At 54.4% G+C, this 26,663-nt stretch overlaps 1 protein-coding gene across 10 annotated transcripts in view; it reads right to left on the bottom strand.

Annotated features, from left to right (window-relative positions):
• The window catches only part of DCTN1 (dynactin subunit 1), an 84,221-nt gene that overhangs the window by 8,194 nt on the left and 49,364 nt on the right, over positions 1 to 26,663 (bottom strand). For 5 of the 10 annotated variants that reach the window (XM_040589845.1, XM_040589893.1, XM_040589854.1 and 2 more), the window contains 16 exons: positions 25,352 to 25,369; positions 20,588 to 20,608; positions 17,034 to 17,222; positions 13,477 to 13,674; positions 10,727 to 10,931; positions 9,501 to 9,579; positions 7,986 to 8,145; positions 6,828 to 6,932; positions 6,003 to 6,194; positions 5,114 to 5,230; positions 3,789 to 3,941; positions 3,046 to 3,206; positions 1,901 to 2,069; positions 1,272 to 1,340; positions 642 to 704; positions 382 to 531 (listed from right to left, as the gene is read on the bottom strand). In XM_040589845.1, coding sequence (XP_040445779.1) covers positions 382 to 531; positions 642 to 704; positions 1,272 to 1,340; positions 1,901 to 2,069; positions 3,046 to 3,206; positions 3,789 to 3,941; positions 5,114 to 5,230; positions 6,003 to 6,194; positions 6,828 to 6,932; positions 7,986 to 8,145; positions 9,501 to 9,579; positions 10,727 to 10,931; positions 13,477 to 13,674; positions 17,034 to 17,222; positions 20,588 to 20,608; positions 25,352 to 25,369 — 2,049 coding nt within the window. Of the gene's footprint in view, positions 1 to 381; positions 532 to 641; positions 705 to 1,271; positions 1,341 to 1,900; positions 2,070 to 3,045; positions 3,207 to 3,788; positions 3,942 to 5,113; positions 5,231 to 6,002; positions 6,195 to 6,827; positions 6,933 to 7,985; positions 8,146 to 9,500; positions 9,580 to 10,726; positions 10,932 to 13,476; positions 13,675 to 17,033; positions 17,223 to 20,587; positions 20,609 to 25,351; positions 25,985 to 26,663 lie in introns of those variants that run through there. The other 5 variants (XM_040589826.1, XM_040589835.1, XM_040589863.1 and 2 more) reach the window with 3 other exon arrangements.

Here is a 26,663-nt window from a genome sequence, read left to right as displayed (position 1 = left end):
GTCTCAACGGCTGCTAGGACTGTAACTTGCTGCTGAAGCATCACTAGGAAGATGGGAAACACCAGAAAAGATAAAAAGAAACTGAAGACTGGAGAAAAGTAGGTTACGAAGCCCATGTCTCCATCCCAAATAGAAGCACAACACCCAGAGACATTACATCCCACCTCCGCTCACACCATTTTCCTCTGCCTGAGCAGTGGGTTGCTGCTCAGCGCAAGCAGGGCACAGACACCAGCACCCTCCCTCCCTGGAGCCAGCAAGGACAGCAGTGATCCACCAGCATTTGATGCATGCCCAGTACAGCCCACAGCTCCCAATGTGTGGCTAAGATGGCCCCATGCTGGGCAGCGCCAGGGTGCCCCGCTCCGCCAGCCAGCTCACCTGCTGCCCGAAGCCCAGTGCCGCAGGGATACCTGGAGCATCCGTCCCAGGCATGCGGCGCCTGATCTTTTTGCAAAACTGGCGAATGTCACTGCACGAGGTCTCCAGGTCCTTGAGGAGGATGGCAAGGTCGGATGCCTCCTGCCCAGCCTGGGGTGCAGAGAAAGGACCTCAGTATAACTGACAGAGGGAGCATCGGTGAACGGAACCCAGCACAACCCTCGCTAGAGCCCCGCAGAGCCAGCCTGGGCATGTCCTACCTGGAGGAAGGATCGCAGCCGGCACACCTCCACCCCCATGCAGTCCAAGGCACTCTGGGTGAACTGCGGAGCACAAACCAGGTACCGTCAGCTTGGGGCAAAGCACAGACCAGGCAAGGGAGCTGCTCCAGGGTAAACCAGGGCTTTGGTCTCAGGCATTTCAGGATGGACTCTCTGTACACCACCCTGCCATGACTCCAGGATTTACAGGAGCAGAAAAACAGGCTGAGGCATTCAGCTGATTTTTGGCTTACTCCATGGAGCACAGGACATCAGTGCTTCCCCTAGAAGCTCGGGGCAGTACAACACTCCCTCTTAGACAGGAGTTTCTCCATACTCTCCCTGCTGCTCTTGACTTTCTGCCCAGATGTCTGCAGGGCAAATGGCCCCACATCTTATTCCCCCTTCCCTGATCTGGGAGCACTCATCACCTCTGTGCCACCACTGGCAGCAGGAGCTGGGGAGAAGTGACTGCAATGGGGCGAGGGGGAGAAGTGACTGCAATGGGGCGAGGGGGAGAAGCGACTGCAATGGGGCGAGGGGGAGAAGAGGCACTCTGACTCACGCAGAGAGGGCAAAGACAGAAAACATACAGGAAGGAAAGAGTCAGGTTTTTTTTCCCCGCTTCACCTTGACATGGTCAGCCAGCTGCATCGTGCAGTCCTCAGCCTGGTCAGCCAGGTGGATGCTGTACAGGTGCTAGGTGGAGACAGAGAGTGGCAGAGATCAGCACCCCTCAAATGCTTCTGCACATGCAAGCAAACAAACCAAATGAGGCAACGCGTAACATAAAAATACCAAACGTTGAGGGTTTAGCCTAATTTTTAACTGGAAGTGAAAACCCTTGCAGCGACCCCCACCAGAACCGAACGCTCTGCCCTCTGCAAGAGCTGGTGGCCCTTAATGCAAAAGGTCAGCAACCCTGGTCTGCAGCATGCAGCTACAGAAACTGTGAAGGAATATTCTTAACAGAAACACAGGATGGGAGGACTGCATCCTTTCTGCTTGCCTCCTCCCAGGAATGGAGAGCAGAGAACACAGTCCCCAGGCAACACAGTCACAGGCTCTGGAGGTGAAAAACATGCAAAGGGAAGTGCTACCAACAAGCTTATTCACAGCTTATCAATGTGAACGACGACGTACCCAAGGGCACCCAGCCATGGCACACACTGGTGGGGCTGCACCAGTTCCCCACCCTGCTGGTCAGAAACATGCCTAGCCTGGCCAAGAGCCCGTCGCTCTTGGCTCTGCAGACCCACCTGGTAATACTTGATGGCTTTGGTCAGCGGCTCCACGTTGACAGTCTCGTCCAGCTGGTCTTTGTGCAGCAGCTCAATCAGGAAGTCCAGCGAGCGCTCATGGACGCTCATCTCGGGGTACAGCATCCCCACCTTCTTATACACCTCCACACTGCATTTGTTCAGGGCCCTGGTTAGGGAACACAGACACTGTCGGCTTGGCTGGGACAGGCACACACTCCAGACAGCATCAATAGAGGGCTTTGCTTCTGGGTGCCAATCTTGGACCACCAGAACCCCCAGGAGCACCAGCTGGACCCCCAGGAGCACCGCAGCTAGAGAAGTTAAGGAAGGACAAAATATCTGTAGAAAACAAGGCTGCCTGGGAGCTACAGGAAAGGGAGCCCCAGAACAGAAAAGCACTCCAGGCTCTAAGCCAGAAAGCAGTGCTGGAGGCAGGAGGAGACTTTACGAGTTCTTCAGCCATGCCGGTGCGGGAGCAAAGGGATGTGGTTCAGACTGAGCCACTTCCCTGGGAGCAAAGCCCAGCAAGCCTCAAGGCGAGTACCCTCCCCAGCCACAGCCGTCCGGTGTCCGAAGGGATCCCCGGTGTGGGAGGCAAGCCCCGGCTCCTCGGTGCTGTCAGCCTGCCCAGCAGCGGGCTCACACTGACCAAGGGGTTCAGGCTGACGGACCCCAAAACCTGCACTGGACTCAGCCCTGGGCACTCATGGGGAGGGCACGAGGCTGCAGAGGAGAGCCTGCTCCTGGGGACTGAAGCCCAGAGGCAACCCCAAATACAGTCAAGCTCAGCAAGTGACTGTGATGCATCTCCTGGCGGGACAGATGGAAAAATCAATGCACCAAGGCTACTTCTGGCCTCAAAACACGGTCACAGCTGAAGAATAAGCAACACGTGCTAGAGAACTGGATCCCTTCACGTGTCAATTCTTAGGAGGAAAACAGAGGGAGAGTTACAAGAGAGGTGAATACCCCTACCACAAGGCAATAAATGGGATCCCTCAGCCTTTTTTTCTAGCCCAGCTGCCAAAACGTCTTTAACTCCAGAGGGACCAGGCCTTGCTGCGAGGCTGCAGAGGTCCTCTGTGCTTCCAGGCGGCACAGTGGGTGGGAAGCAAGGGCGAGGAGAAGGGCTGGGCACTCACTGTTCGTATTTGTGCAGCGTAGCCTGCAGCAGGCTCAGGGAATAGACCAGCCCGGCAGCAAAGCTCAGCTGCTCTCCCGCGGCACCCCGGAGGCCGGTGCGCTCCGCACAGTTTTCGTTTAGATCAAACTTCTCCTGGGCCTGTTTGCTGATCAGCTCAGCCTGTGGGGGAAGAGGGCACACCTTCAGTCTTCCTGTGCTTGCTCTGGTCTGTGCCACTTGGCCACGGACCAGCCAAACGCCTCCACACACACCCCCAAAAAAGCAAACTTGCCTGGGAAAGATTTCTGCAGCACGGAAGGGGAATCAGTGGGACAGCCGAGCACCAGACCCCCAGGCAGTGCTGCCAGACACCGAGGCTCAGGCGCCTGCCCTGTCCAAACTGCCAGGCCTGACCCCCCGGTACCATCGCTGAGCGCTCCAGCCACTGACCCACCACCAGGGACTCCTGCTTCCTCCTCCTCCCTTCTCCCAAACAATTTTGAAAGTACTCAAACAAGTAAACATTCGAAATCCCAAATTCAACTGGGACAGAATGAAACCATGTATTTCCCACAGAGCCGAGGTGCAGCCACCAACTCCTGGCTAGCCCACACAGCACAACAGGTTTGAGGATGACACCCCAAGCCCCATCAGCCCAGCTCAGGAGACAGCCCCAGCTCAGAGCTTCAAAGTAAGAATTAACACAAGCTCTTGACAAGGCCTAGTGCCCCCCGGCAGGCGGGAGCCGGGGCATCCACCCACCTTGCAGATGAGCCGAGGAATAAGCAGCAGCACCAGGATGCAGTCGTGGTCCCCTCCGTGGCGCAGGAAGCTGTCGGGCATGAAGGAGGTGAGGAGGGAGACGTGCCGGTTGGCCTGCTGCACCTCCATCTGGCGCAGCTCCATCTCGATGGCCTGCAGGAGACACATGGTCAAGGTGGCCCCTGCTCGCTTCCCTCCCCAGCCCAGTGCATCCCAGCCCGCGTGGTATCTTAAAAAGTCAAAACCTCTTCCCGCCTGGAACACAGCTAACGCCTCACTCCCCAGCTGGCACAGGAAACATTTCTTATTCCATGGACCTGTTGGAACAGGTCCAGAGGAGGCCACAAAGATGGTCAGAGGCTGGAGTGCCCAGAGGCGCCGGGTGACAGGCTGGGAGAGTTGGGGTGGTTCAGCCTGGAGAGGAGAAAGCTTCAGGGAGACCTTAGAGCACCTCCCAGTGCCTGAAGGGGCTGCAAGAAAGCTGGAGGGGCTTTTCACAAGGGCGTGTAGCGATGGGATGAGGGGGAATGGCTTCAAGCTGAAAGAGGGGAGATTCAGATCAGATATTAGGAAGAAATTCTTCCCTGTGAGGGTGGCGAGGTGCTGGCACAGGCTGCCCAGAGCAGCTGTGGATGCCCCATCCCTGGCAGCGTCCCAGGCCAGGCTGGACGGGGCTTGGAGCAACCTGGGCTGGTGGGAGGTGTCCCTGCCCGTGGCAGGGGGGTGGGACTGGGTGGGCTTTAAGGTCCCTTCCAACCCAAACCATGCTGTGATTCTGTGATTCTATGACTCTTTTACCAACTGGTGCTCTGTGGAGGTGCCCAGGGACTGGTCTGGAGCTCTGGTCTAACCCTGGGTACAGCAAGAGCCTGGTTCCACTGACAGGCAGCAGCAGCAACGAAAGAACCTCAGGGCCTTTTGGCTGCAGCTTGGCCAGGAGCGGAGCAGGGGAGTCTCTGCACAGCCCATGCCAACCCCCTGGCACAGAAACCACACAGGGGCAAAGGCAGAGTTGGTTTTCCTCCTGATTAAACTGCTCTGCTTGATCAAGCCTTCCCTGCACACATCCACATGCAAGCTAGTGACAGTCAGTGCGTCACACACTGGTAGCTTCCTCCCTTCCATTCCATGCCCCATCTTCCTCCCAGCTCCTGACAGTTGCCTCTGCCTGCTTCCATGGCTGGCACGAGAGCTGCAGCCCACAGCCAGCCCCAACCGTGCCGGTGCCGTGTCTCGGCACTGCTGTTCCAGGAGCCTTGCACACGGGAATGAATGCACTCTGCTCAGTTCACACGCCCGGTGCACAGCTCTCTTGCTGGCCCTACCTTAGCGTGGGCTTTTGTCTCTGCAAATTTAATCTTGAAGTCAAACATCTCAGGAGGAGGCTGCTGCTGTTTCTCAGCAGATGCTTCTTGCTGACTCATGAGTTCCCGGTTCACGTCCTGAGCACAGAAAGAAGCTGTGATGAGACACACAGAAAAGCAGCACAGAGGAGATCTGTAATCCCACACCCTCTGCAGCACACCCACACGTAACCTCCCAATGCCTCTTCCTCCGGGAGGGCAGGGTGGAGGACCGGGGGCTCATTGTGCAACATGCACAATGATGGATGAAAATAAGGAAGGGGAATGCAAGAGCTTTCCAAACACTCGGCCGACAGCAGGCTGTGTTAAAGCCAAGAAATCCACACAGACTCATTACCCATCCCCTTTCACTGCCAGGAAAGCCCAGGAGAACCAAGCCCAGCGCTGGAACAACCCCACACTATTCTGTTTTTTCCAGGACTCAGTTCCCAAGCCTGGAGCACAAGCAGCACAGCGCAGTACAAGGCTGAAACAGCCACGTGTTCCCCAGTATTTACAGCGCTGACTTCAGCAGGGGCTCTACCAGCGAGCCCTCTCTGGACACAGGCAGAGGGACAGGCAGGGCTGTCAGAGGTCAGAGAAGCACACGTAGTCTGGCACTGCTGGAGGTGCCCTGGAAGGGTCAGTGAGGAACCCGCTCTTGGGCATCAGCCATCTGTGTTCTGCCATGCCCCTCTCCCAGGAGAGCTGGAGGCAGCTGTCCCCACACCCAGGGATCACCTCTGGGATCCTACATGCTACACATGCCTACACATGCTTGGTCTCCTCGTTGCCACAGTGGGCTCCCAGAGCAGCACGGCTCCGGTGGGCACTACCCCACTGCCACGTGGAGGGCATCGAGGGGCCGCACCTGAAGGTGTGCCGTCAGCTCTCTGTATTTTTTGATGGTCTGCTGGTAGTCGGCCACAGTCTCCTGCGCAGCCTCCACACGTTTCTCTGCCTCGCGGACCCGTGCCGTTGCCATATCCAGCTGCTCCCGTAGCTCCAGCTCCGTCTCCCGGGCATTTTCCTGCAGCTCGTCATTCATCTCGTTCATGGCTTCCTGGCAAGGAGGAGGCAGCACGGACTTGGTTACAACACAGCTTAGCAAGCGAGGGCAGTTGGACATTTTTGGAGCAGGGCAGAGGAGCACCCTGGGATGCAAGGGGCTTGCTCTGCAGAGCAGAAGGGTGCACCGCTTGGAAGCGGCACCGAGCACAACGCCTGTGGAGAGGTTCCCCAGCTCCCCCTGGCACCGCTGCCAGGCTGCTCCCAGTGCCTTGGGCAGCCTCACTGCCAGGCAGGCAGCTGTGAGGGAAGAGGGAGGAAGGGGGGACACTCAGTCACGGTGTTTGTCTTCCCAAGTCCCCGTTACGTATGATGGAGCCCTGCTGTCCTGGGGATGGCTGAGCACCTGCCTGCCCATGGAGAGTGGGGAATGGATTCCTTTGCTCACGTGTGGCTTTTGCTTTATCTATTAAACCACCTTTATCTCAGCCCACGAGTTTTCTCACTTTTACCCTTCCGATTCTCTCCCCCATCCCACCGGGGGGAGTGAGCGAGCAGCTGTGTGGAGCTCAGTTGCTGGCCAGTGTTAAACCACGACACCCTCCCACCAGCCCAGCCACACACCAGGCACGAAGGAAGCCAAGCAAGCCCTCCAGTACCAGCCCTTACTCCAGAGGAATCGTCTTACCAGGTCCCCAACAGTCTCACGCAGCTCCCGGACCTTCTCCTCCAGGTCCAAGTTTCTCTCCGTCAGAGTCTCCACCATCTCTTCAGCACCCAAAGCAGCATCCACCTGCAAGCACACATCACATCACATCACACCACACTCCAACCTGGAGCTCAACACATCGCAGCAAGCAGCTCAAAAATCCTTTTATATCACTGTGGGATCACTCTGCCAAGCTGTGGGACACGGCTGATAAATTCTGTGTCTCCATCCTAGGTCGAGGGTTTGCCAGACAGTGCATAAGCTCCCTCCTGATAGTGCAGAACAGTGTCCCTCAGGAGAGCCAACAACTCAAACCAGAACAGCCACAGCCCCAGAAGGAAAGGCATGTGAAAAGAGAGGCTTGGCTTTGGCTCTTAGAGATGCTACAGGCTCTTTAGCTGCAGCATGAGGGCACAAGGCTGAACAGTTTCAGGTCAGTGTAAATGATGCTGACCTTCAGGGCAAGTCTTTGCAGACTTCTGACAGTGCTTTCCAAGCTCTGTCCCCCCTGGGCACCTAGGCAAGTCATTACACACCTACAGTATTAAAGGAGGAATGGGCATTTCAGTCTCTCTGCATTAAGAAGCATCACCTCTATTAACAGCCCACCTCCTACGTAACGCAGGCTAATTTATGCTCAGAGCATGCGAGGCCAGTTCCCCCCAGGAACAGCAGTTCAGGGGAATTGCACAGGCTGCTCTGCAGTGAAGACAGACCCTTCCTGGGGGCTTCCTAAGGGCTGCCCCACACCTGCACTAACGTCACAGCCTGGCCAGGAACAAGCCTCATGAGGATCACCCAGGCAGGAAGATATGGTGGCTCAGCACTGAGCAAGCAGCGGACACAGATCAGCCCCGGCAAGCACGACGTTATCACCCGTGTCCTGTGTTCCAGAGCCACCCTACGGCCAAACAGAGCCTAGCACAGTTCCACTGCTGGAACGGGGTTTGCTTTTGCACAAGGACCACGAAGTATCAGTCCCTGCAGTGGTATCACCGAGCGTGGCTCCCCAAGAGTGACTGATGGAAAGCGCTCTGTGCCAGTAGGTGACGCCAAGCTGGCCTGATGGCAGCTGCTCAATGCCCCAAAGGGCCTCAAACCTCTCCTCCCTGCCTACCCTTCCCCCACCGGGCTCACCTGCTCCTTTAGCTCATCAACCGTCTTCTCCGCCTGCTTCACCTCCTCCTGAAGCTTCTCCCTCTGCTGACGCAGGGACTCCAGCTCTGTGTTTTTCTTCTCCATTTGCTTTTGAAGCTTCACGTGTTCCTGCTTCTCCGATGCAGATAAGTCCCGCATCCTTTGACAAAGCAACCAGACTCACAACAAGCCCAGCAGAGACCCAGGTACCAGAGCAAGAGAAGCCATTCCCTTCCCAGACATTACTCTTGGTGAGCACCAGCAGAGTCAAGACCCCCTGCGTGCACTGGCTGCCCATTGGCAGCGTGAGCAGAACATCTTTGGAGCCTCTCCCTGGTGGGGACAGGAGCAGCATCCCCAGAGAACAACTCAGTAACAGCAAGGGATGGGGCTGAATCAGTGCCTGAGACAGCACCTTCCTTTGAAAGAATGAGAGCGATAGGGGATGGAGAGAATGGAAGAGGAGAATGTAGAAAAATAGACAACAGAGTAGCGTAGAGTAGCAGGAAAGAATTGCTGTAAATGGGACAGGCTAAAGGACAGAAAGGAAGAACCCAGTGGGCAAAGAAAAAAAAAGAAGACATTCACAGCCTTTCACAGTGTAAAAGAGGGGCTCAGCAGCAGCAAAAAGACAAAGCACAGACAAGGACAGGTGCCTCGACGTGCAGAGAACAGAGCTTTGCTTATGCGTATACCAAGGCCCCTGTGTGAACAGCTCTGCTAATGCCCCGAAGTGGCTCTGCCCAGGGAGTGCAAGCACTGGGAGCTCCTCTCACTTGGACTTTCCTTCTGCCTCCCACCCAGACATGCACTGGTCTGGAGGTCCTTACAAGGCAGTTTCTTGTGTTTCCTTTCGGGAGGGGATGCTTCCACTGCCTCTACCTGCTCCTGGCCTACACGAACAACTGCCTGTAGGCACAGGCTGTTCCCTGCACCGAGGGTGACCCAGCACCCTGCAGGCACTGAACCGTGGCCACACCAGTGGAGTGCAGCGGGACAGCGAGCAGTGGTGTGCCTACCCGAGGGACCCCACCTGAACCTCTACACCAAGCACATGCAGCTTCCATAAAGAAGAGCCCCAAAGCCCCTGGCAGACGGGCTTCCCCAGGGAAAGGCAACAGCCAGGTCATGGTGCTGAACAGGCTCAAGAAACCTGAAGCAGGACCTGTGCAGGAGGCGTGTGGAGAACTGTACAGGCTGTCTGAATAAACCTGCAGCTGTGCTGGACAGAGAAATACAAATGCACAAGGTTTCTGAAGTGGCTCATTTTCTCCTAATCTACGTTGGTGTCTGGTGACAAGAGATTCTCCCTTCTCTGCTGCATCTTAAATGAGCACCAGAGCTCCAAAACAATCCAAAACCAGCCAGCACGTGTTACATTGGCTGCTCTGCAGAGGTACTTCGGTCAGCGCTCTGACACAAGCTGCTGTTAAGACTAAGGAGAGCATGGGATGCTGTAGGAAGGAATTCCATCAGCAGCATCCCAGCCTTTGGGGAGCACAAGTGGTCTCCTACCTTACAAGAGCTTCCTTGAGTCTCGCATTTTGCTCCTCCAGCTGTTTGACTTGGTAACTGGATGCTGCTCCATCTGAGCCTGCAGTAGAAAGGAAGCATTATTCTGCTTGAGCAGAAATAGCAGCTGCTAAACAGATTCAGTTCTTTTAATGCCAAGTGACATTACAAACACCAGTAACAGAACAGCTACGCCACACCAAGGGGAAACGTCCATCTCTCTCCTGCAGCTGAGCAAAACCGAAGCCTGGCACATAACACTGCACTCGTAGGCCGAGAGATTCCCTTGACACCACCAAAGCCTGTTAGTGCAGAAGAGAAACCACCATACCAACCCGCAGACTGCATCCGAGCAGACGCTGGGCTCGGGCAGTTATGTATTGCTGGATACTCTGGGCGCTCTCAGCTCTCAGCCCTCCCAGTCCTCTCAATTCAGTGAAAGGAAACTCAGATCAAAGACATTGCTCCTAATTTCCACATCCCCCCGCAGACTACTCCCTGCCTTTCCCACATTTTCCTAGTCCCTCGAATGTTTACCTTTCTGTCACATCCCTCAGCCTGCCTGCCTCATCAGCTGCTGCTTCTACGGGTTTGACTTTGTTTTCAGGTGAATGCCAATACTACAAATGTTTAATGGCTGGCTCATCTCCTGCTGTGTGTAATTTTTAAAGCTCACATTGAATACCAAGAGCTAAAAGGCCCTGGGGGAATAAAAGCAAGGGTAAGGCACTGGTTTTGAAGCTGTGCTCAGTGCAAAGCTGGGAGGTTGGATCAGTAAGTAACAAACTCCCACATAAAGTCTGTCCCAGTCAGACACCTCTGGGGTGGGATCCACTGTCCCCAGGGAAAATGACAAGCATTAAAACTAAGCCTGAGCTCCTCTAAGCTTAGGACAGGAGTGTTTGTCCTCAGATGCAGAAATTCAGCAGTTCCATCTCTGCCCTCCCAGTGAGGCCGGGACCCAAGCGAAGATGCAGCGGAGCTGCTGCTGGCCTGCCCACGTGTGATGGTTGTACCTGCGCCAGCCAAGTGGGGCTGGGGGGCAGGGGATAGAGCAGAAAGCCCCACAGGCTGCCGGGGGAGATCGCAGAGGCAAAGCCTCAGCCTCACCGCAACCAGCGGCGAGGAGGCACCACTGCTCCAAAGCTGTCAAGTGTTCTCCCCACTGAGGAGCTCCCTTGTGCAGTTGGACCCAGGCTGAGACCACCCAAAAGCTGACCCCTTCCCACCTTTCTCTTCAATCTCGTGCTTCAGGATCTCTAGGTCCATCGTGAGATATTCCACCTTCTCTTTCAAGGAGTCCACCTCCTGCTGCAGAGACTCTGCTCGCTCTTCTGCCATCTCCTTGTCCAGGGTGGCCATTTCAATGGCATCAGCGGTGTCTGCCATCTCCTCCATGTAGCGCTCCTTGGCTTCCAGGGCATCTTTGGCTTCCTGTGGTCAAGCACATATGGGTGAGAAGACCTTGGAAGCCCAAGGCCAGCGATGGAGAGACCCCTCTCACAAACAACGAGCCCTGGATAATTATGCCTCTCATGCCTGTCCCAAAGGAGGATCAAGTGCAATTAATAGCAGCTTATCAGGGCCAAGAGGGGACGAATGCTGCCAGAGTTCTCCACTGCTCCACACCTTCTCCCACCCACAGAAGAGCCCAGCAGAAAAACAATCTGCAGGTGAGGAGAGGCAGATGTGAAGACAGAAAACAGGCTTGTACTGGAGCAGACAACCAAATAAATCACTGGGGAAACACACCAAGAATCCACCCTGAAAAACCAGGGTAGAGAGAAGCAACAGCTCCTTTGCCTGGGTCCTGGAGTCCTGCTGTCTGCCTGGCAGCCGCTGGCACGGCTGCCAGGAGCAGGTGACCCATCCCTGGGGAGAAAGGGAAGAGGGAAAGCACCAGCCTGCTGCAGGCATTTCAAAGGACACCTCAAGGCAGGGCTCGGCAAGAGCAGAGCTGCCACCTGAGAAATGTTCTTGTTAACAAGCAAGGCTAAGGTCCATTAGCTGCAAAGCCCCGTGGCTTTTGCTGGCAGTGACTCATACCAGCCAGCCCTGCAGGGCAGGTGTTAGTTTAGCTAAAGGGAGATGAGTTTTAACAAACTGAAGCCTACATTAAACAGCCAGGGTCAGGACCCCCCCAGGAAGCTACCGGAGAGAGGAACCCACTCCAGAGCAGGCCAGGAGGCACACAGGGAAGGCAGCACCCATTTACACCCTGTCCCCGGGGCAGGGGGGAAGCAGCTGAGGTGGCCTAGGAGCCCTGCTGAGCCTCTACTCCAACCCCTGCTCAGGCAGGGGCCGCGGAGCTGGCTGCCCCGCACCCGGTCTGGTCACGCCTCACACATCCCCAGGGATGATGGAGACTCCAAATGTCTGTGAGCAACCTGCTCTGGTGTTGGACGACTTTTGCAGGAAAAAGGTTTTTCTTATGTTAAAACTGAATTTGCTATATTTCAGTTTGTGCCCCTTTCTTCTTGTACTCTCAGCAGGCACGAGGGAGAAGAGTCTGGCTCTGTCTTCTTTACTTCCCCCACCAGGTATTTACATGCATGGATACAACCCCTTGCATCCCTCTCAGCCTTCCCAGATCCCCGTCATGCTCAGCTCAGATGAGGCTCCAGAGGATGGGATAATGTCATCACTGTTTAAAAGCAGCTCCTAAGATGTTCCAGCTTGCTTCAGCCCAATTCCCAAACAGACTCGATGCTGATTATCAACTCATACAACACAAGCTTATATTAATGCTGTATTTAAAATGAAAACACGTTGGGATGTAAGTGCTTCAAGCCATGAGTACTATCCAGGAGCAGACTGCTCGCTTCCCAAGCGTGCTGCTTTAACATAAGGCAGAAGCAAGCCAGAGGAAAGACAAGCTGCTGTTCATAAACACTGGGGAGTCAAGGACAAGCGCAGGGCAAAAAAATAACTTCCACCACATAGGTGTGGCAGTTTTAAAAATCATTTAAAAGGCATTGGGACAGTGGGAAAGCTTAGCCCTGCGCAGGCAGCATCAGGAGAGATGAACAGATCCCGCAGCATCACCAATGAGCCTCCTCCTACGGGGCTGGCTCATCCAGTGGATCGGAAACCTCAGTATACAGGAAGATTCTTAAGGCTGCTGGAGTCCACTGGTTTTTGAGGTCAGTTGCAAGATCCCCAGGAGTTTTAATCAAGCTTTTGAAGGTGGGATCAGCAGTTTATCAGCAGGTTTGGGATTGGAGCAGTGCCCTCCCACAGCGCTGGCAGACCTGTAACAGCTAATTAAAGTGGAGAAACATGGCTGCTGCCACACTTGGACATCCATCCTGCAAGGTGAGATGCGTGACTTGCTCCTTAACTACCATATTCTTCGTCCCCATCAAAGGAAACCACCTGTAACATCAACTTCTCTTACTCTGCACAGGGCTGAAACTGGCACTAAGAGCAGAATCCACTCAGGGGTAGGTCAGTTCTCCTGCTGCAAAGGCCAGGCTGTCTGACAGAGGGGACAGGCAGGCAGCAAAAAGCAAACCCTGGGATGCACAACATCTCTGGTACCCTTGCAGGACTGTGCAAAGTCCATCCAAAGGCTCTGTCTGCTCTGATATCTAGAGTGGTCAGAGAATGAAGCTGTGGCTTCAGCTCCAGAACAAGCTGTGTGTGCTACTGCCACGATGGACCAGCGGCAGTCGGCACCCACGCTCGCATGCTGCATTAAATGTGCAGGGTGCTCTGACTGTACCTGGGATTGGCGCTGGCAGCTCAACACCTAAACCAATATTTACATTGGAGAGAACGGCGATATGTGAGGTCACAGGCCGTTTTAGGACCCAGCACGTACTCAGAAGACAGGAGCCAGGACAGCATGCAGTTTAAAGCTAGCTGGTATTTCATAAAAAACCCCACAGATATCTTCAGCAAGTGAAATAGCCCTGGAATCCCCTCTCCCTATGCACGCCCCAGGACTGGAGCTGCCCCGCTGCTCAGGGATGCTCACCTTTTTGGCCTCCTTTAAACGTTTCTGGAGATCAGCCTGTTGTTCTTGCATTTTGCTCTTCCATTCTTGTACCTGCTCCAGCTGGATCTTGTACTTCTCGAGCTCTTTAAGCTTTGCTTTGTCTTCATTTCGCTTTATCTTCAGAGTCTCCAATTTCTCCTCCAGGTCCCTGACTTGAGAGCGTAAATTTTCCTCCTCCTACAAGATCAAACCAGGAATTACCAAAAGGAGCAGCAACATCCTTTGGAGAGAGCTCCAGATACATTAATTTAACACACACAGAACACAACCCATCAGCTAGCCTGTATTTTGGCATCATTACTGCAGCTCTTTTAGAAGAACGCATCGCTCTACGCTTGTAGCTACCGAGTCCGTCTGTCATTTTAATCTGATTTTTACTGCACATACAACATGTGATATATATTCCTTGACACAAAGACAAAAACTTTTTGGCTGGCAAAAGGTCTTCAGCACCTTGCTTTTGCCTTCACGGGGATCTACGGATGCCTAAATCCTTTAAAAAAAAAAAAAGAAATAAAAAAACCTCCACCGCTAGCTCATCCAAGTTCACCCTTCAGTAACTGTTCTGCTCCTACTCAGAGTAGAGCGATGGCATGCAAGAAACACGCTCCCATAAACAGAACCAGATCTCACAGAACGGTTCTATCAAAACAACGTGCAAGATGGCACACACTTCCAGCAGCCAGTGGGTTTAGTTACTAGCGTGTAACTCAGAATGCCGGCACACGCACACAGGGTGCACCTCACACATACATTCATGCTGCAAGCTCACTGCGCTCCGGGTGAGCTGCTCCCCCCTTCCTTCCCCACCCCACAGAGCAGGGCAGGCATTTGTACAGGGGGTCTGCCCCACGCTCCCCACTTGGGGGGTGGTGTCTATTGTAACCCGTGGCATGTCAGACCCCAGGCAGTTCTACAAGGGCGAGCCGGGTACAAGCCTAAAGCCGGGAATCCTCCTGCTTGGGCAAAGTGAATCCTTAAATGGTCTCTGCTGTGCACCCCAGACCTTCCCCGAGGCTTTTCTATCCTGTTACACACACAGAGGTGGGTGCCTCGGGCTGCCGTCCAGCACCCCTCTGAATGTGCCCCCTTCTGCTCCAAGCACATTTGGGCTGTGTTAGGTGGGCTCCATCATGACACCTTTACCTGTAGTAAAAGATACAGCCCGAGGGGGACACTAACACCAGTAGCAATGGTCCAGAAGCGGCTGCACAGTGACATGGCGCTGCAGCTGGGTCCTGCAGCGTTATTTTGAGACCAAAGCCAATGGGGGCTGAAATGAAAGCCAGGGCATGGAAAAGGGACGCGGGCTTGAGATTTCCCGCAAGATGCAAACGCAGCCCTCGGGGGGTCACATCCCACCCAGCTGTCACAGTTCCCTGGCACAAGCCTCTTGCGCTCATAGGGAGAAGGCACACCTGGCTCGCCTTAAAACCCAGGTGAGGTTGGCACTGTGTTTCTGAACAGCTATGCTGTCACGGGAGAGCTGCCTGTGCGGGATGGGAAACACTCAAGGAGCACAGAGTCACACAGGTATCACACAGCCCCACGCCAGCTGCTACTGCAGAGTGAGTTAGGTTGAGGCAAAACCCTCGGCTCCCTGTTTTGGAGCTGATGGGGCGATTTCTGCATGCACACTCATCAAACCAGAGCCTCGTGGTCACCTGGCCTTCATGGAGACACTGAGACACTGCCGAGCTGAGCTGGAGACAGAGAATACAGTCAGTGGCTTGTCTTGAACACAAACCATACATCTGAAGTACACTCGTGTTTTACAGAACAGAAGAATAACTGAGGCTGGGAGAGGTGAGTGGAGGTCTCTGCCCCACCTCCCCACTCAGTTGTGCTGAGCGGATCACGCTGCTCAGGCCTCGTCTGGCCAAGCTCTGGCTGCCTCCAAGGACGAGGTCGCACAGCCCCTTTAGACCCATCCTAGTGTCTGACCACCCTCACTGTGAGGACCCTTCCCTAACACCAGACAGAAGGTCCCGGGCTGCCACTCACATCTGTTGCCCCATTCCCCTCACAGCAACCTTTGAGGAAAGCCCAATGTCCGTGCCATTTAAAGGAAACCCCAGCTCCATGCGAGGTCCCATCTTTTAAAAAGTCTGTGCATAACCATGGGTGCCGTACAACAGAGCCCAGGCTCCCCCCGCTATCTGGACTCCACAGTCCTGCCTTCCCTCACACGCAGCCCATGCCAAGGGCAGGGCGACTCCGTCTTTAACTGGCATAGCCCAGACAACCCCCAGAGACGGCCCTGTGCTCTTCACCAGTGCCCACTTGATCCCACAGCAGCATCCACGTTTTCCCCGGTGTGCTCCCACTGGGGAAAACTGATCCTGTATTTGCTGGCTCTTTTTTGGCCAGATTAGCTCCCGTGGCGGGAGAAAGGCTGACGCCAGCACAGCAGCTCCTGGGCACACAGCTGCCAGCAAGGGCAGGAGAAGAGAACGCAAGTCCCCTCATCTGGCAGCAGCACAGGGTTAAAGCAGCCTCCGGACTAAAGCTTAACATCACAAAGCTGGGTGACATTAAGGAACAGGTTTTGAAAAAAAATCCTATGCCATGTCAAGCAGCATAGGAAAACCACACAGATTTCTCCCCTGCTACTTTCTCAGCCCTGGACACACAGATGCCACCAGCACTATCAAACGAACCTTTTTTACACCCGTTACACAAACCCATTACTAGAGTCCTCACCGGCAGCTCGGGGGAGTGGGGACATCCCTTCTTCCCACCAGGAGGTGGCTTTTCCAGCCCTTTCCTCAATACACAACCTCCAAGCAATCTCTTTTGTCTTTTCATGCTATTAATTCTCTGCCCTCATGCCCCACATCTTTCACAAGCTCCAATTTTAACTAATTAATACAAAGCAGGACGGAAGTAATGAAAAACTAGTTTAAACATAAAAAATGGAATAACTCTGCTTGATATAATTGTTAGAAACACCCAAGTTTGGGTCTAAGTGGTCTCTGTATCTCAAGGCAGGAGGATCCCCAAAATGCAGCCACCGCAGGGCTCCCCAGCTCCGAGTCACCCAGCACCAGTGAATGGAGTGGACAGAGTTCAGGGTCTGCTCTGGATCCAACGGGGCCCAGCTTCCCCCTCACGGGCAGGTTCAAGCTCCGTCTCAGAGCCTCGACCCCAGCACGTTCACTTGCCAAGCTGCTCTGATGCCACGTGTATCCCGTAGGGACCCGGGAAGGGAGAACGTACGTGGGGAAGAGAGTTAAGCTACAGCATTCACCCCTTCAGAAGCATCTTTCCAGCTTCGGTGCATCTGCTTCCGTGTTAGCCCTTAGCCAACTCCCCACCAAGCCATGCATGCTCCCCTCCGTCCCCCGGCTGCTCTTCTGCTCCCACAGAGCGCGGTCCTGAGCCCGACACAGCCGTATGGGTGGTCATGCCAGCCCTGCACAGTGACCACCAGCACCCACCACAGGACCTGTTGCTCCCCTTTTCCTCCTCCTCCCCTCAAGAGCTACCACCCTCCACACAGGCAGAGCCGACAGCTTACCTGGGCCACAGCTTACCTTAGTGGGCGAGGGAACTGGAGGCGCCACTGGAGAGGTCAGGGAGGGAGTTGGAATAACCGGGGCCACCAGTGGCGTCTGAGCAGGTGTGCTGGGCTCGCTGCTGCTCATCTCTCCGCCGGAGGCGGAGGCTGAGCCCGAGGGCCCTGCCGTGCCACTGGATGCTGCAGAACTGGGGGTCCGGGTGGGCTGCAAAACAACATGGTCAAGGGACAAAGTCAGATCACCACATTTCAAGGCAGACAACACTTCCACGACCAGTCCATCTCCCTGTACTCTTCAACACTGCTTCAGCTCTGCATGTTCCTCCAGGTCAGCCGCTGTCTCCCAGACTCACATTTCCAGCACTGAGGAAACCCAGGGCATGGTGACAGCTGGGACATCAACAGCAAAACAGCTCTGCTGGCTGGAGTGCATCCATGCCCTCACTGTACCCAGACCTGCAGCGTGCCAAGGACCGGCACTACCGCTGGCTCAGCCAAAATTCACAGATAATCAGTTGTTGAAGGGGAAAGTAAAATATTATTACACCACTGACATAGTCAAAAAACCCAAAATGGATCTTTTTCTGAGCACACAAGCCCTGCTTCAGGCCTGACACGGGAGGAGTCCCTCTTTTCACTCCCGCAGTAGCGGGGGCAATAAAAGATTGCCTCTCCCTACAAATGCACCGCTGTTTTATTTTTTGGTTGGGTGGGGTTTTTGTATTTTTTGTATTTTATGTATTGCCTTGTGCTAGCGCATCTATCTGTGCTGCTGTTGCAGACACAGACCCTCTCCTTGCTCTTTGCAGCAAGGCCAGCTCACACCCTGAGGTCCTGGGACACAAGGGCAGACCCTGCCTATCCAGCGAGCGTGCCAAAGGGGATCAGAGCAGGGACTAACCGGGGGCCTTGGCAGTGCTGGCAGAGGTTTTGGTGTTCCAGCTCCAGGGGATGAGACAGCAGAACTCCAGAGCACACCGAGACGGGAGGGGGGGGGTTCGCCCCTGTCCATCCTGCACATCTGGAGACATGATGGGACACATCTGCTGCTCAGCATTTGCAGGAGCCTGAGTCAGGTGCTGTGGTACACGTGTGCCAGTGCCACCAGCAGCTTGCTGAGGACACACTGTGGCAGGCGCCCAAGCCAGCACCTTCTCTCTGCAACTACACCAGCTGCGGGGATGAAGCACCAAAAGAAAATGAAAGAGCAGCAAGAGTGCACCCAATTCCAGTGAAAACCAGTGAGGCGTGGAGGAACCAGAGTAGCGGAGTGCTGCTTTGTCACCACTGATGAGGCTGTTAATTGTTGGCTGGGAACCCAGCAGGAAGGCTGGCCACATCACCCAGGTGATGGGACCAAAGGAAGCCGATGTCTGAGGGAACCTCAGAAACCTGTGCTGCTCTCCTCACTGTATTTCTGGAGCAGTCACCTCTGTGGCATCTAACGCTGCGTAAATTCATTTCCTGACTTTTTATTTTACTCCTTGAGAGTGCCTTTTCGGTGCATCGCAGCTAGCGAGGTGTGTGGCTCACCCCAGGCTGGCTGGGCACATGCATGGGGCGCAGCCGAGACAGCTGCAGCATCTGCACCGCTGCACCCACCTGCTAAAGCAGCAGCAGGACGCAGAAACCAGGTGCTCACTTGCCACGCTGTAGTTGGACCTTCTGCTGTCTCCTAGCTTACTTTAGGCAAACCTGAGCTAACTCAACTGCAACAGGTTACACACACCACAGGCAGGCAGGCAGCTCAGCCTTCCCCTTCCAGGTGCAATCCCCAGCTCCCCCAGGGAAGGTGTGAGCCTCAGGCTGGGAACGGTCTCTGTGGCACCAAGCCACACACACTATCTCCAGGAAAAACAAGGACATTGTTCTTGTTCCTGCTGCTTTGGAAATTAAAAACCCTTCACAGAGTGAGCCTTCAGCTTCTGTGCGTACAGAGCAGCATCGCCAGGGACACATCTGGTACGGTTCCACTGCCTATCGCCTCCAAACAGCTAGAAACCTTTGGAGACCCACAACTTGGCCTGGGCAGTCAGGGCCAAAGGGAAGGTCCAAGGGATGCACCTTCCTTCAGAAAGGGCCAAAACGCAGCATAGCATCTCCCAGAGCCCTGTGCACAGCTATTGGGTAACCTGCACTAATGCACTGGGAAAAATCCATTCCCAGGAAGCCAGGAAGGTCCAAGCTGCCAGAGAAAGCCGCCTGCTAGCTGACTCCATCTGATGTGCACACATCTGTGAGCCCAACCAGAACAGGATGCAACAGCTCGAGAAGAGCTGGCAGTGCTGCAGAGCGCCAGAGCAGCTGATCGACATGGGCAACAGCTCCAATCTCAATGCACATGCAGGGGTATCTTCAACTCCATCCAGCTCCTGCCCAGCGTAGATGAGAGGCCAAAGCAGTAAGAGGTCACCCAGGACATCCACCCGCCACTCCTCTCCAGCACAGGTTGCAGAGAACAAGAAAGCCATTCAAACCAAGGGCAGTGGCATGTGATCCACTGAGAGCTCCCAGGACCTGTCCTGGTAAAGGGTAAGCTCCCAGTCAGGATTGGAAACTGGCTTAAAATCCATACCAGTATGCAGAAGCCGCTTACCTTGAGCTCACTTCTCTGCCTCACTGTGAATGCATCAGACGGACTCACAGCAAAAGCCTTGCCATGTCTCCACCGTTTGGGGAACAGACATCACAGGGGAAACCATAAGCTACAGGAGTGGTGGACTCTCCTACTCGCATTGTGTTCATATACTTCTGTCACGCTTTTTCTTTCCCCCATGAAGTCCCACCTCAGCCTGGGCTCTGGCCCTACAGTGCCAAAATGACAGTTAACAAGATATTTTCGGAGGGGAAAGCTACATGCCTGGCAGCCAGGATCCCAGCTGCCCTGGGACTGAATGAATTCACTGCTGCCCTGGTTTGAGTTTGTTGTAAAGCCAGTGAAAATAAAACCCTCCCTGCAGCGTACCCCTTTGTAGAAGAGAAGAAAAAAGATTGTTCACCATTTACAAACCATAACTTGGCTATTATAGAGTTCTTCAAGGATTTATCTCCCTTGTTTGCTTTCCTCCAACCACATGCCCCTTGGCAAGGCAAGTTCTGCAGGCTAGGGGCAGATGTCCAAACGTGAGCGATCTCCGTGCTGGAATCAATAGAGTCCTGGATGACACCTCTGGGCTCTCACCTCTCTCCCCCAACAGGTAACACTGAAAAGCACCCCACATAAGCCAGGAAACAGCAGTCAGTGAGAAGCAAGCACTGACAGCAACAGAGGCAGCAAGCAGCGTGCTCTGCTGGCCAGCCAGGCTGGGAATTGCTACACCGCTGTCATGCTCCGCTCCATCAGATGAGCTCTGGCTAAGAGCATGAAGCTTTTCTAGAGATTTTTGCCCTGGTAGGTCATCCCCAGTGATTTAGACACGCTCCAGAGGAGCGCATCACTCCTGTGAGCCCCTGTGGGCTCTGCACGATGGGATGGAAGGACAAGAGAAAACGCACTTTGGGGTTAGCACTCAATGTGTTTGCATTTAAGGTGAAGGGGATGCTCAGTGCCCCCCAACCGCAGCTGCTCACCTTGGGCCGCCGGGCGCTGGTCTGGAGAGCAACGGGAGCAGAAGGCAGAGGAGGAGAGACATTCATACAGGGACAGACAGGAGCAGAGATACAGACCGCAGCAGCAGATGCAGCAGAGAACAAGATAAAGGAAACAAAAGACATGATGGCAATTAGTGTGCATGGCATCAGGTGTATGAGCTCATTAACCCACACTCCCAGGGCAGCTCCAGGTGGAACCCTGCTAGCAGAGCTCCTGAGGAGACAGAGGAACAGAGCCCAGCAGCAGCTCAGCCTCCTGGCCAGGTTCTCTCCCCTAGACCACAGATTGCTCATCGAGCTCCAGTCCCGCTTCTCCCCCTTTAGCAAGGGGCAGGACCATCAAGCTAGGGAGAAGGCCGATGCCCTGAATCCCCCACCTGGGGCCAGCCCCTGACCCCAGCAGATGCCCCTTTTACCTCTAAGAGACCTTTAGCTTCAAAGGCAAAGTCTGTGCTGCCCCAGGTCAGCCTGGACACTGCTGCCACCTTACCGTAGAGCTGCTCAGGGCTCACCAGGCTCCGCTGACATGGAGTGGATTTAACTCAACATGCCTTTCCGAGAGGTCACTTGACCATGAGATTGAAGGGGCTTTATTACTAAAATATTTTTTTTCCCCTCCCCTCACCCCTTTGGTTTTCCAAAGGCACTAGAGCACCACCAAAACAGCTGCACACTGAGATGCTGGAGCCCCTGGGCTCTCTTTCTCTTTAGTCATAAAACTCGTGGGGACAACACGGAGCTTCTTCTCAAACACTTCCACATTTTCTTTTCATTTCTGGAAACAAATGCATCCACTGACTTCAAGGCAGAACCCTCCACCCCCCTACATACACCCACCCTTGGCACATGCAGCATAGCAGGAACACAACTGTCATCAGCTCAGCACTCGCACATCACAAGGTGGGGAGGCCACACCGTCTATCAGGCACATCCCTGCTGCGCACTTATTGCAGCAGTCAATAAATATTTTTCCTAACAAAGAATCCAACCATAAGCAATATAACAACAGGTGCCCGTGAGGCTGGGTGTGCTCGCCAGCCAGCTGGCCGCAGGGGAAGCTGGCCAGGCAACTCTGGGGCAGGCATGGAGCCCCTGGGCGCTGGAAGCTATCGGACCAGGCAGAGGGAGCCGCTGGCAGGGACATCTGCTCTCCAGCTGCAGCTTTAAAACAGCAGAACATGTTTTAAAGCTTTCCACATTCTGCTTCATTTTTCAGTCTATTACCTAATCCACAGCTTAAAGTAACCAAGAACAGAAAAGATCAATAGAAGTGCTGCCGTATGATGCTACCCACAGATGCAGTCGTGAGCAAGACATTTGGGTGTACAAAGCCCATCAGCGAGCACTCGGCCCCTGTGACCCAAAGGCAGACCCAGCTCAGGCTGGTGCAGCATCGCACCCACACCACAGCTTCTCTCTGACATTCAGCACCAATGGTCATATTCCCACCCAAGGCCTTGATAAATCAGTTGAGAGGCCTTACAGCTACTTTTTTAAAAAAAAAAAAAAAACCAACAGATTATAACTGGATAGGTTATCACTTCTAAACAGCTGATTATCTATAGCATTACTTAGGCTAAATCCTATTTCACTGATTTCCAGCCTTTTCTACAAGGCTGCACTCAACAGGAGGCCCATTTCAATACTGAGGGAAGACAACCATTTTCCATAACATCATCATCTTGGCACAATTTGCCAGGAAAATGTAATTACAATGGTAAAAGCTTAAACCCTGCAGGTAAATACAGGGCTGACTTAGGAGCAGTGGTTGGTATAAGCTCTTTAGGAGTACTTTAGCATCTTTCCCAAAAGTCCTACTAAACAAAGATTGTATTCAGTGGCACCAAAAATCTGAAAAATGCTCTGAAAAAACCCTCCCTCAGGGAATCTGCTAGCCAGGCGCAGGGAGATGTTTCCACTCCTCACCAAGCCAAGCCTCCACGTGGCTCCAATGCAACACGGAGCAGGGGAACTCAAGAGAGCCCCCACTGCCAGGCACGGTGCTCCCTGCCATCTTGCTGCTTGCTCTGCACAGTCAGCTCTGAAAGCAGCCCAGTGCCGGGCAGACACGAGCAGCCAAGGACTGGGGAGTTTTGCACCAGCAACAAAGCCTCTGTGTTTGAAATACAGCTTAGTGCTGCCCGCCGTGGCAGCCAGACATTGGGGGAAACATTCAACAAGCAACCGCTGAACCCTTCCCTAGCTGGGCAACAGGCTGGGGAGAGGCCAAACATCTTCCCCGACACAAGCTGTATCAAAAAGGGAGAAACCTCGTGGTGAGCTTCTCTAAAAGCTAGCCACACTAAGTGAGAGAGAGTAATCCTGGGTCCATGCCTGCTGTGGCATAAGGTGTAAGGCCATTTCAGTCCCCCTCCACGTAACACCATGTGAAGACTATAAAAAGCTGAAGCATCAGCTCCAAGATCCCCGGGTGAGCAGCTCTGTGGCAAGGCGGGAGTTGGGAGATGCTCTGCTGCACTCTGGCAGAGCTGGAGGGTGACCGGGCTCCCTGCTGCGCTGGCCGTCCCTTCTCTCCATCCCGCTCTTCGCACTGCATGCCTCATGTCAGCAATTCACCCGGGTGCTCTACAAAGCACTTGCAAGTGGCTGGCAGAAAGGCAGCTGGACTGGGACACTACTTCTCCCTCTTCCAGTACGACATCCAGCTGGCGAGGAGACGGTGTGTGGGAAGGAGGCAGCAGGGCTCCACCACAGAGCTCGTCACGGCTCCTGGAGCATCCAGGAGCCCGGCTCGGGAGCTGCCAGCAGATGCTCGAACCTCCACCAGACTCCAGACTACGTAGTTGCTTAATACAAAAACTTCGGGCTCTCCTGGATCCCGGGATGCTCCACACAACGCAGCTGTGGCTATTAATATTTCATTTGGCGGTTCTGAACTCTGCTGCATAATGCTGCTGCATAAATATTTGATGACATTATACAACCTTTGTTCCCTTGGCATGTCCTGCACTCAGGAGTGAGGAGAGCATCTGAGGCTCCAAACAGATGCACTCGGATACAAACTTTGCTTCTAGCAGCAAGAACTCTGGTAAAACTCCTCCTGGCTACCAACAATTGCCTGCCCCAGAGCTGGCATCACCCGTCTTGAACATGGGGCTGCAGATGGCAGGTCCTGCAGGTCCCTCCCAACTCGGTTCCACTCTGAGCACAGGAGTCCCAACCCAGACCCAGGAGGAAGCATTGAACGTTGGCACTGGCATGAGTACGGACGAGCACACTTGTATCAATGTCACCTTACACCAGGCAGGACTGGTACTGTGTTACTAAATGCTTCTGCTGGACAAAGTTTGAGGGCTTCTGGCACAGAAAAGCAGAACTTTTCAGACTGCAACTGCTCCTGCAGAGAATTCCCACAGACTTTCCACGAGGGTTTCCAGCAGTGGGTGGAGGGGGCCAGCATGCGGCTTCTGAGCATGGCTGGCAGCTGCCAGAGTTGATGCTGGGCATTAACCAAGCAAAGGTCAGCGCTGCCCACCCAAGCGGGCAGGACACCATCAAGCTCACCATCAGGGAACTCAGCCTCTCAGAGGAACCAAGCCTTTTCCAGACAGAACGTGTTGGCATCCATGCTGTCGCTGCCCCCACAGCACTCCGCCAGCTGGAGGACAAGCTCCCTCGGGCTGCTTTTCCCAGGGTGACATTACCTGTGTTACTGCTGGGCATACGCTACCAGAAATTTTGTATTTTAAACAACAGCAACACCTTACACATGCAGTCTCTCACAGGCACGACCCCGAATGGGCATGTGTGTGTGAGGGGAAGAAACGACAGGAAAAGCAGGATTAAATTAAGCAGCTGTCAGATTTGTAAAACTGCCTGCCAGACAGGGTGTGGAGTGCTGGGCTGGACCCTCCGCTCCACCCTTCCGCTGGAGGCAGAGGAAAATCAGCATTTGTAAAACTTTTCATTTGGAAGTGGATTAAGCAAGAGCTCCTAAAGTAATCACCGCGTAACAAAGTATTTCACTGCATTTGGTCAGCTCAACCAACCACAGCCATAAATCAAGAGCGTTTACTGTAACATTAATTAAACGGCAAAGTCTTCTCGCTGACACAGCATGGCTGGTGAAGTTACACATTTGTGCCTTCGGTTATTTTTATTTTAACTTCTTCTTTGGGATCAAGCAAAAATTCTCAGGATTCCTCTCCAAGCTGAACAGTGATATCCTGGTTATGCTAAAAATAAACATATAGGACACTACCAGAGCACAAACCAGAGTCCATGCTGTAACCTGCAGAAACGTCAGCTTGACAGGGAATCCAGACAGGAGCAACCTTTGGAAATGTTAAAAGCAGACCTGAACGGCACAGCCTGCGTCGCTAAGGTAGGAAAAATGTTATTATTAACATGCAACTTCCACAAGCCAAGCACCAGCACCCTCCGGCAGCAGGGAAGCCGCCGGAGTCCGTGCTCCAGCCAAGCTGCAGAGATGCTGCATGCAACACAGGCACAGACAGGTGAAATGGAGAAATTACTTGAACGGAAACTTGAAAGGAAAAGCGAGACATTAAACAAAGCTGCTTTCTCATTCACCAACCTCCCCCCACCCTGTCTGTCCACAGGCACCTGAAACAGAGTCAAACTCACAATTAAAGCTCAGCAGCATTAACATACAAAAAAGGAAAGGGAAAAAAAAACAACCCAGAAAAAAAATAGAGCAAAACAAGGAACGTTCAGAAGCAGCGTTAGCAATGACGGTGTGGATACAGCAGCAGACTGTACCTTCCGTGTCGCTGGGGCCTGCTTCATCATTGCAGAAAAGACAGACGGAGAGAGAGAGAGAAAGGGAAACAGGGAGGCAGAGAGAGACTGTTAGCACACTCGGTCACAACAATGCGGCTCTCGGCGGCTCTGTCTCGGGAGTATGGGCTGCCTGGCAGCGCTTGCAAATGGCTGCAGCTTCCCTCTATCCGCTCGCCATCCGCCCTGATAATCCAGCAAATGCCTCTCCCGAAGCGCCAGCTGCTATGGACGCGGCTGCTCAGCGGGGCTGCGATGCGCCGGGGCCGCGGGGGCCCATGCCAGCCGCCGGAGCCGCGGCCGTTCGTCCTCTCTCCGCCGGTGCCTCCAACCACCGCCCCGGTGGCTCATTACATCACCGCCGGTGGGTCTCTCCTCCCCGCGCCGCGGATGCTGCACCGAGCCGGCGGCAGCGGGTGATGCTCCTCCTGGGCAAGGGGTCCTCAGTAGCTTAGCAACACCCCGGCTCGGCCGCCTCGCCCGCTGGTCCAGCCATCTCCATCCCTGCGCTCGGCATCCACACAGCACCCCACGAACCTCCCCTGCCCGCAGACAGCCCGCCCCGTGCCTATGCGCCGCCGCAGCCACGCCGGCCCAGCAGGCAGCAAATCCCCTGAGCCCGGACAGATGGACAGAGCCGAGCCTGGACAGACAGACAGATGTCCGTGTGGAACTGCGTCCATCTTGCAGCGCTGCCATTCAACACCCAGCCTGACTCCCACCCTTGCAGCCACCCAGCTTGGCCCCGGCCACACGCCTCCTGCCAACCAGGGGACTTATTTTTGAGGAGCTCAGTGCACCCTGCAAAGCCAAGGATGCCAGCGAAAACCCCACGGCGGGAACAGCCTCAGAGAACCCCTGCCCTAAAAATGCCCCTGCCCTCGAGTGCCAGCACCCGGCATGGCCATCGGCCAGTCAGCAGGATGGCCGCATCTGAACCCTGCTACGGCTGCCCAGCACAAACCCTGAACTCCTGCTGGCACCCCTGCTGTCCCAGGCCCAGCGCCCCACCACAGCTGTGGCGCAGGGGTCTAAATGCCAGAGCAACTGGCTACACTCAGAGCAAGATCTCACTGCGAACCCTTCACGAGTCTCAGTGCCCTGACCCCACTGCACGCTGGAGATCCTGGCCCCTCGGGTACCAGTCCCTCTTCCATACACACACATCTTTTATTCCGTATATTACGTGTATGTGAACATGGACCTTCTCTTCCAGTATTGACAACTCCCATTTCAATTCCATTATTTTCCGATACCTCCACACTAAGGCACCAGGCAGGCGAGGAGCTCGGGC

The sequence above is a fragment of the Falco naumanni genome, chromosome 1 (genome assembly GCF_017639655.2).
Source record: "Falco naumanni isolate bFalNau1 chromosome 1, bFalNau1.pat, whole genome shotgun sequence".
NCBI lineage: Eukaryota > Metazoa > Chordata > Aves > Falconiformes > Falconidae > Falco > Falco naumanni.
The sequence above is the reverse complement of the archived record's forward strand: the minus strand, read 5'-3'. Positions and strand labels throughout refer to the sequence as shown.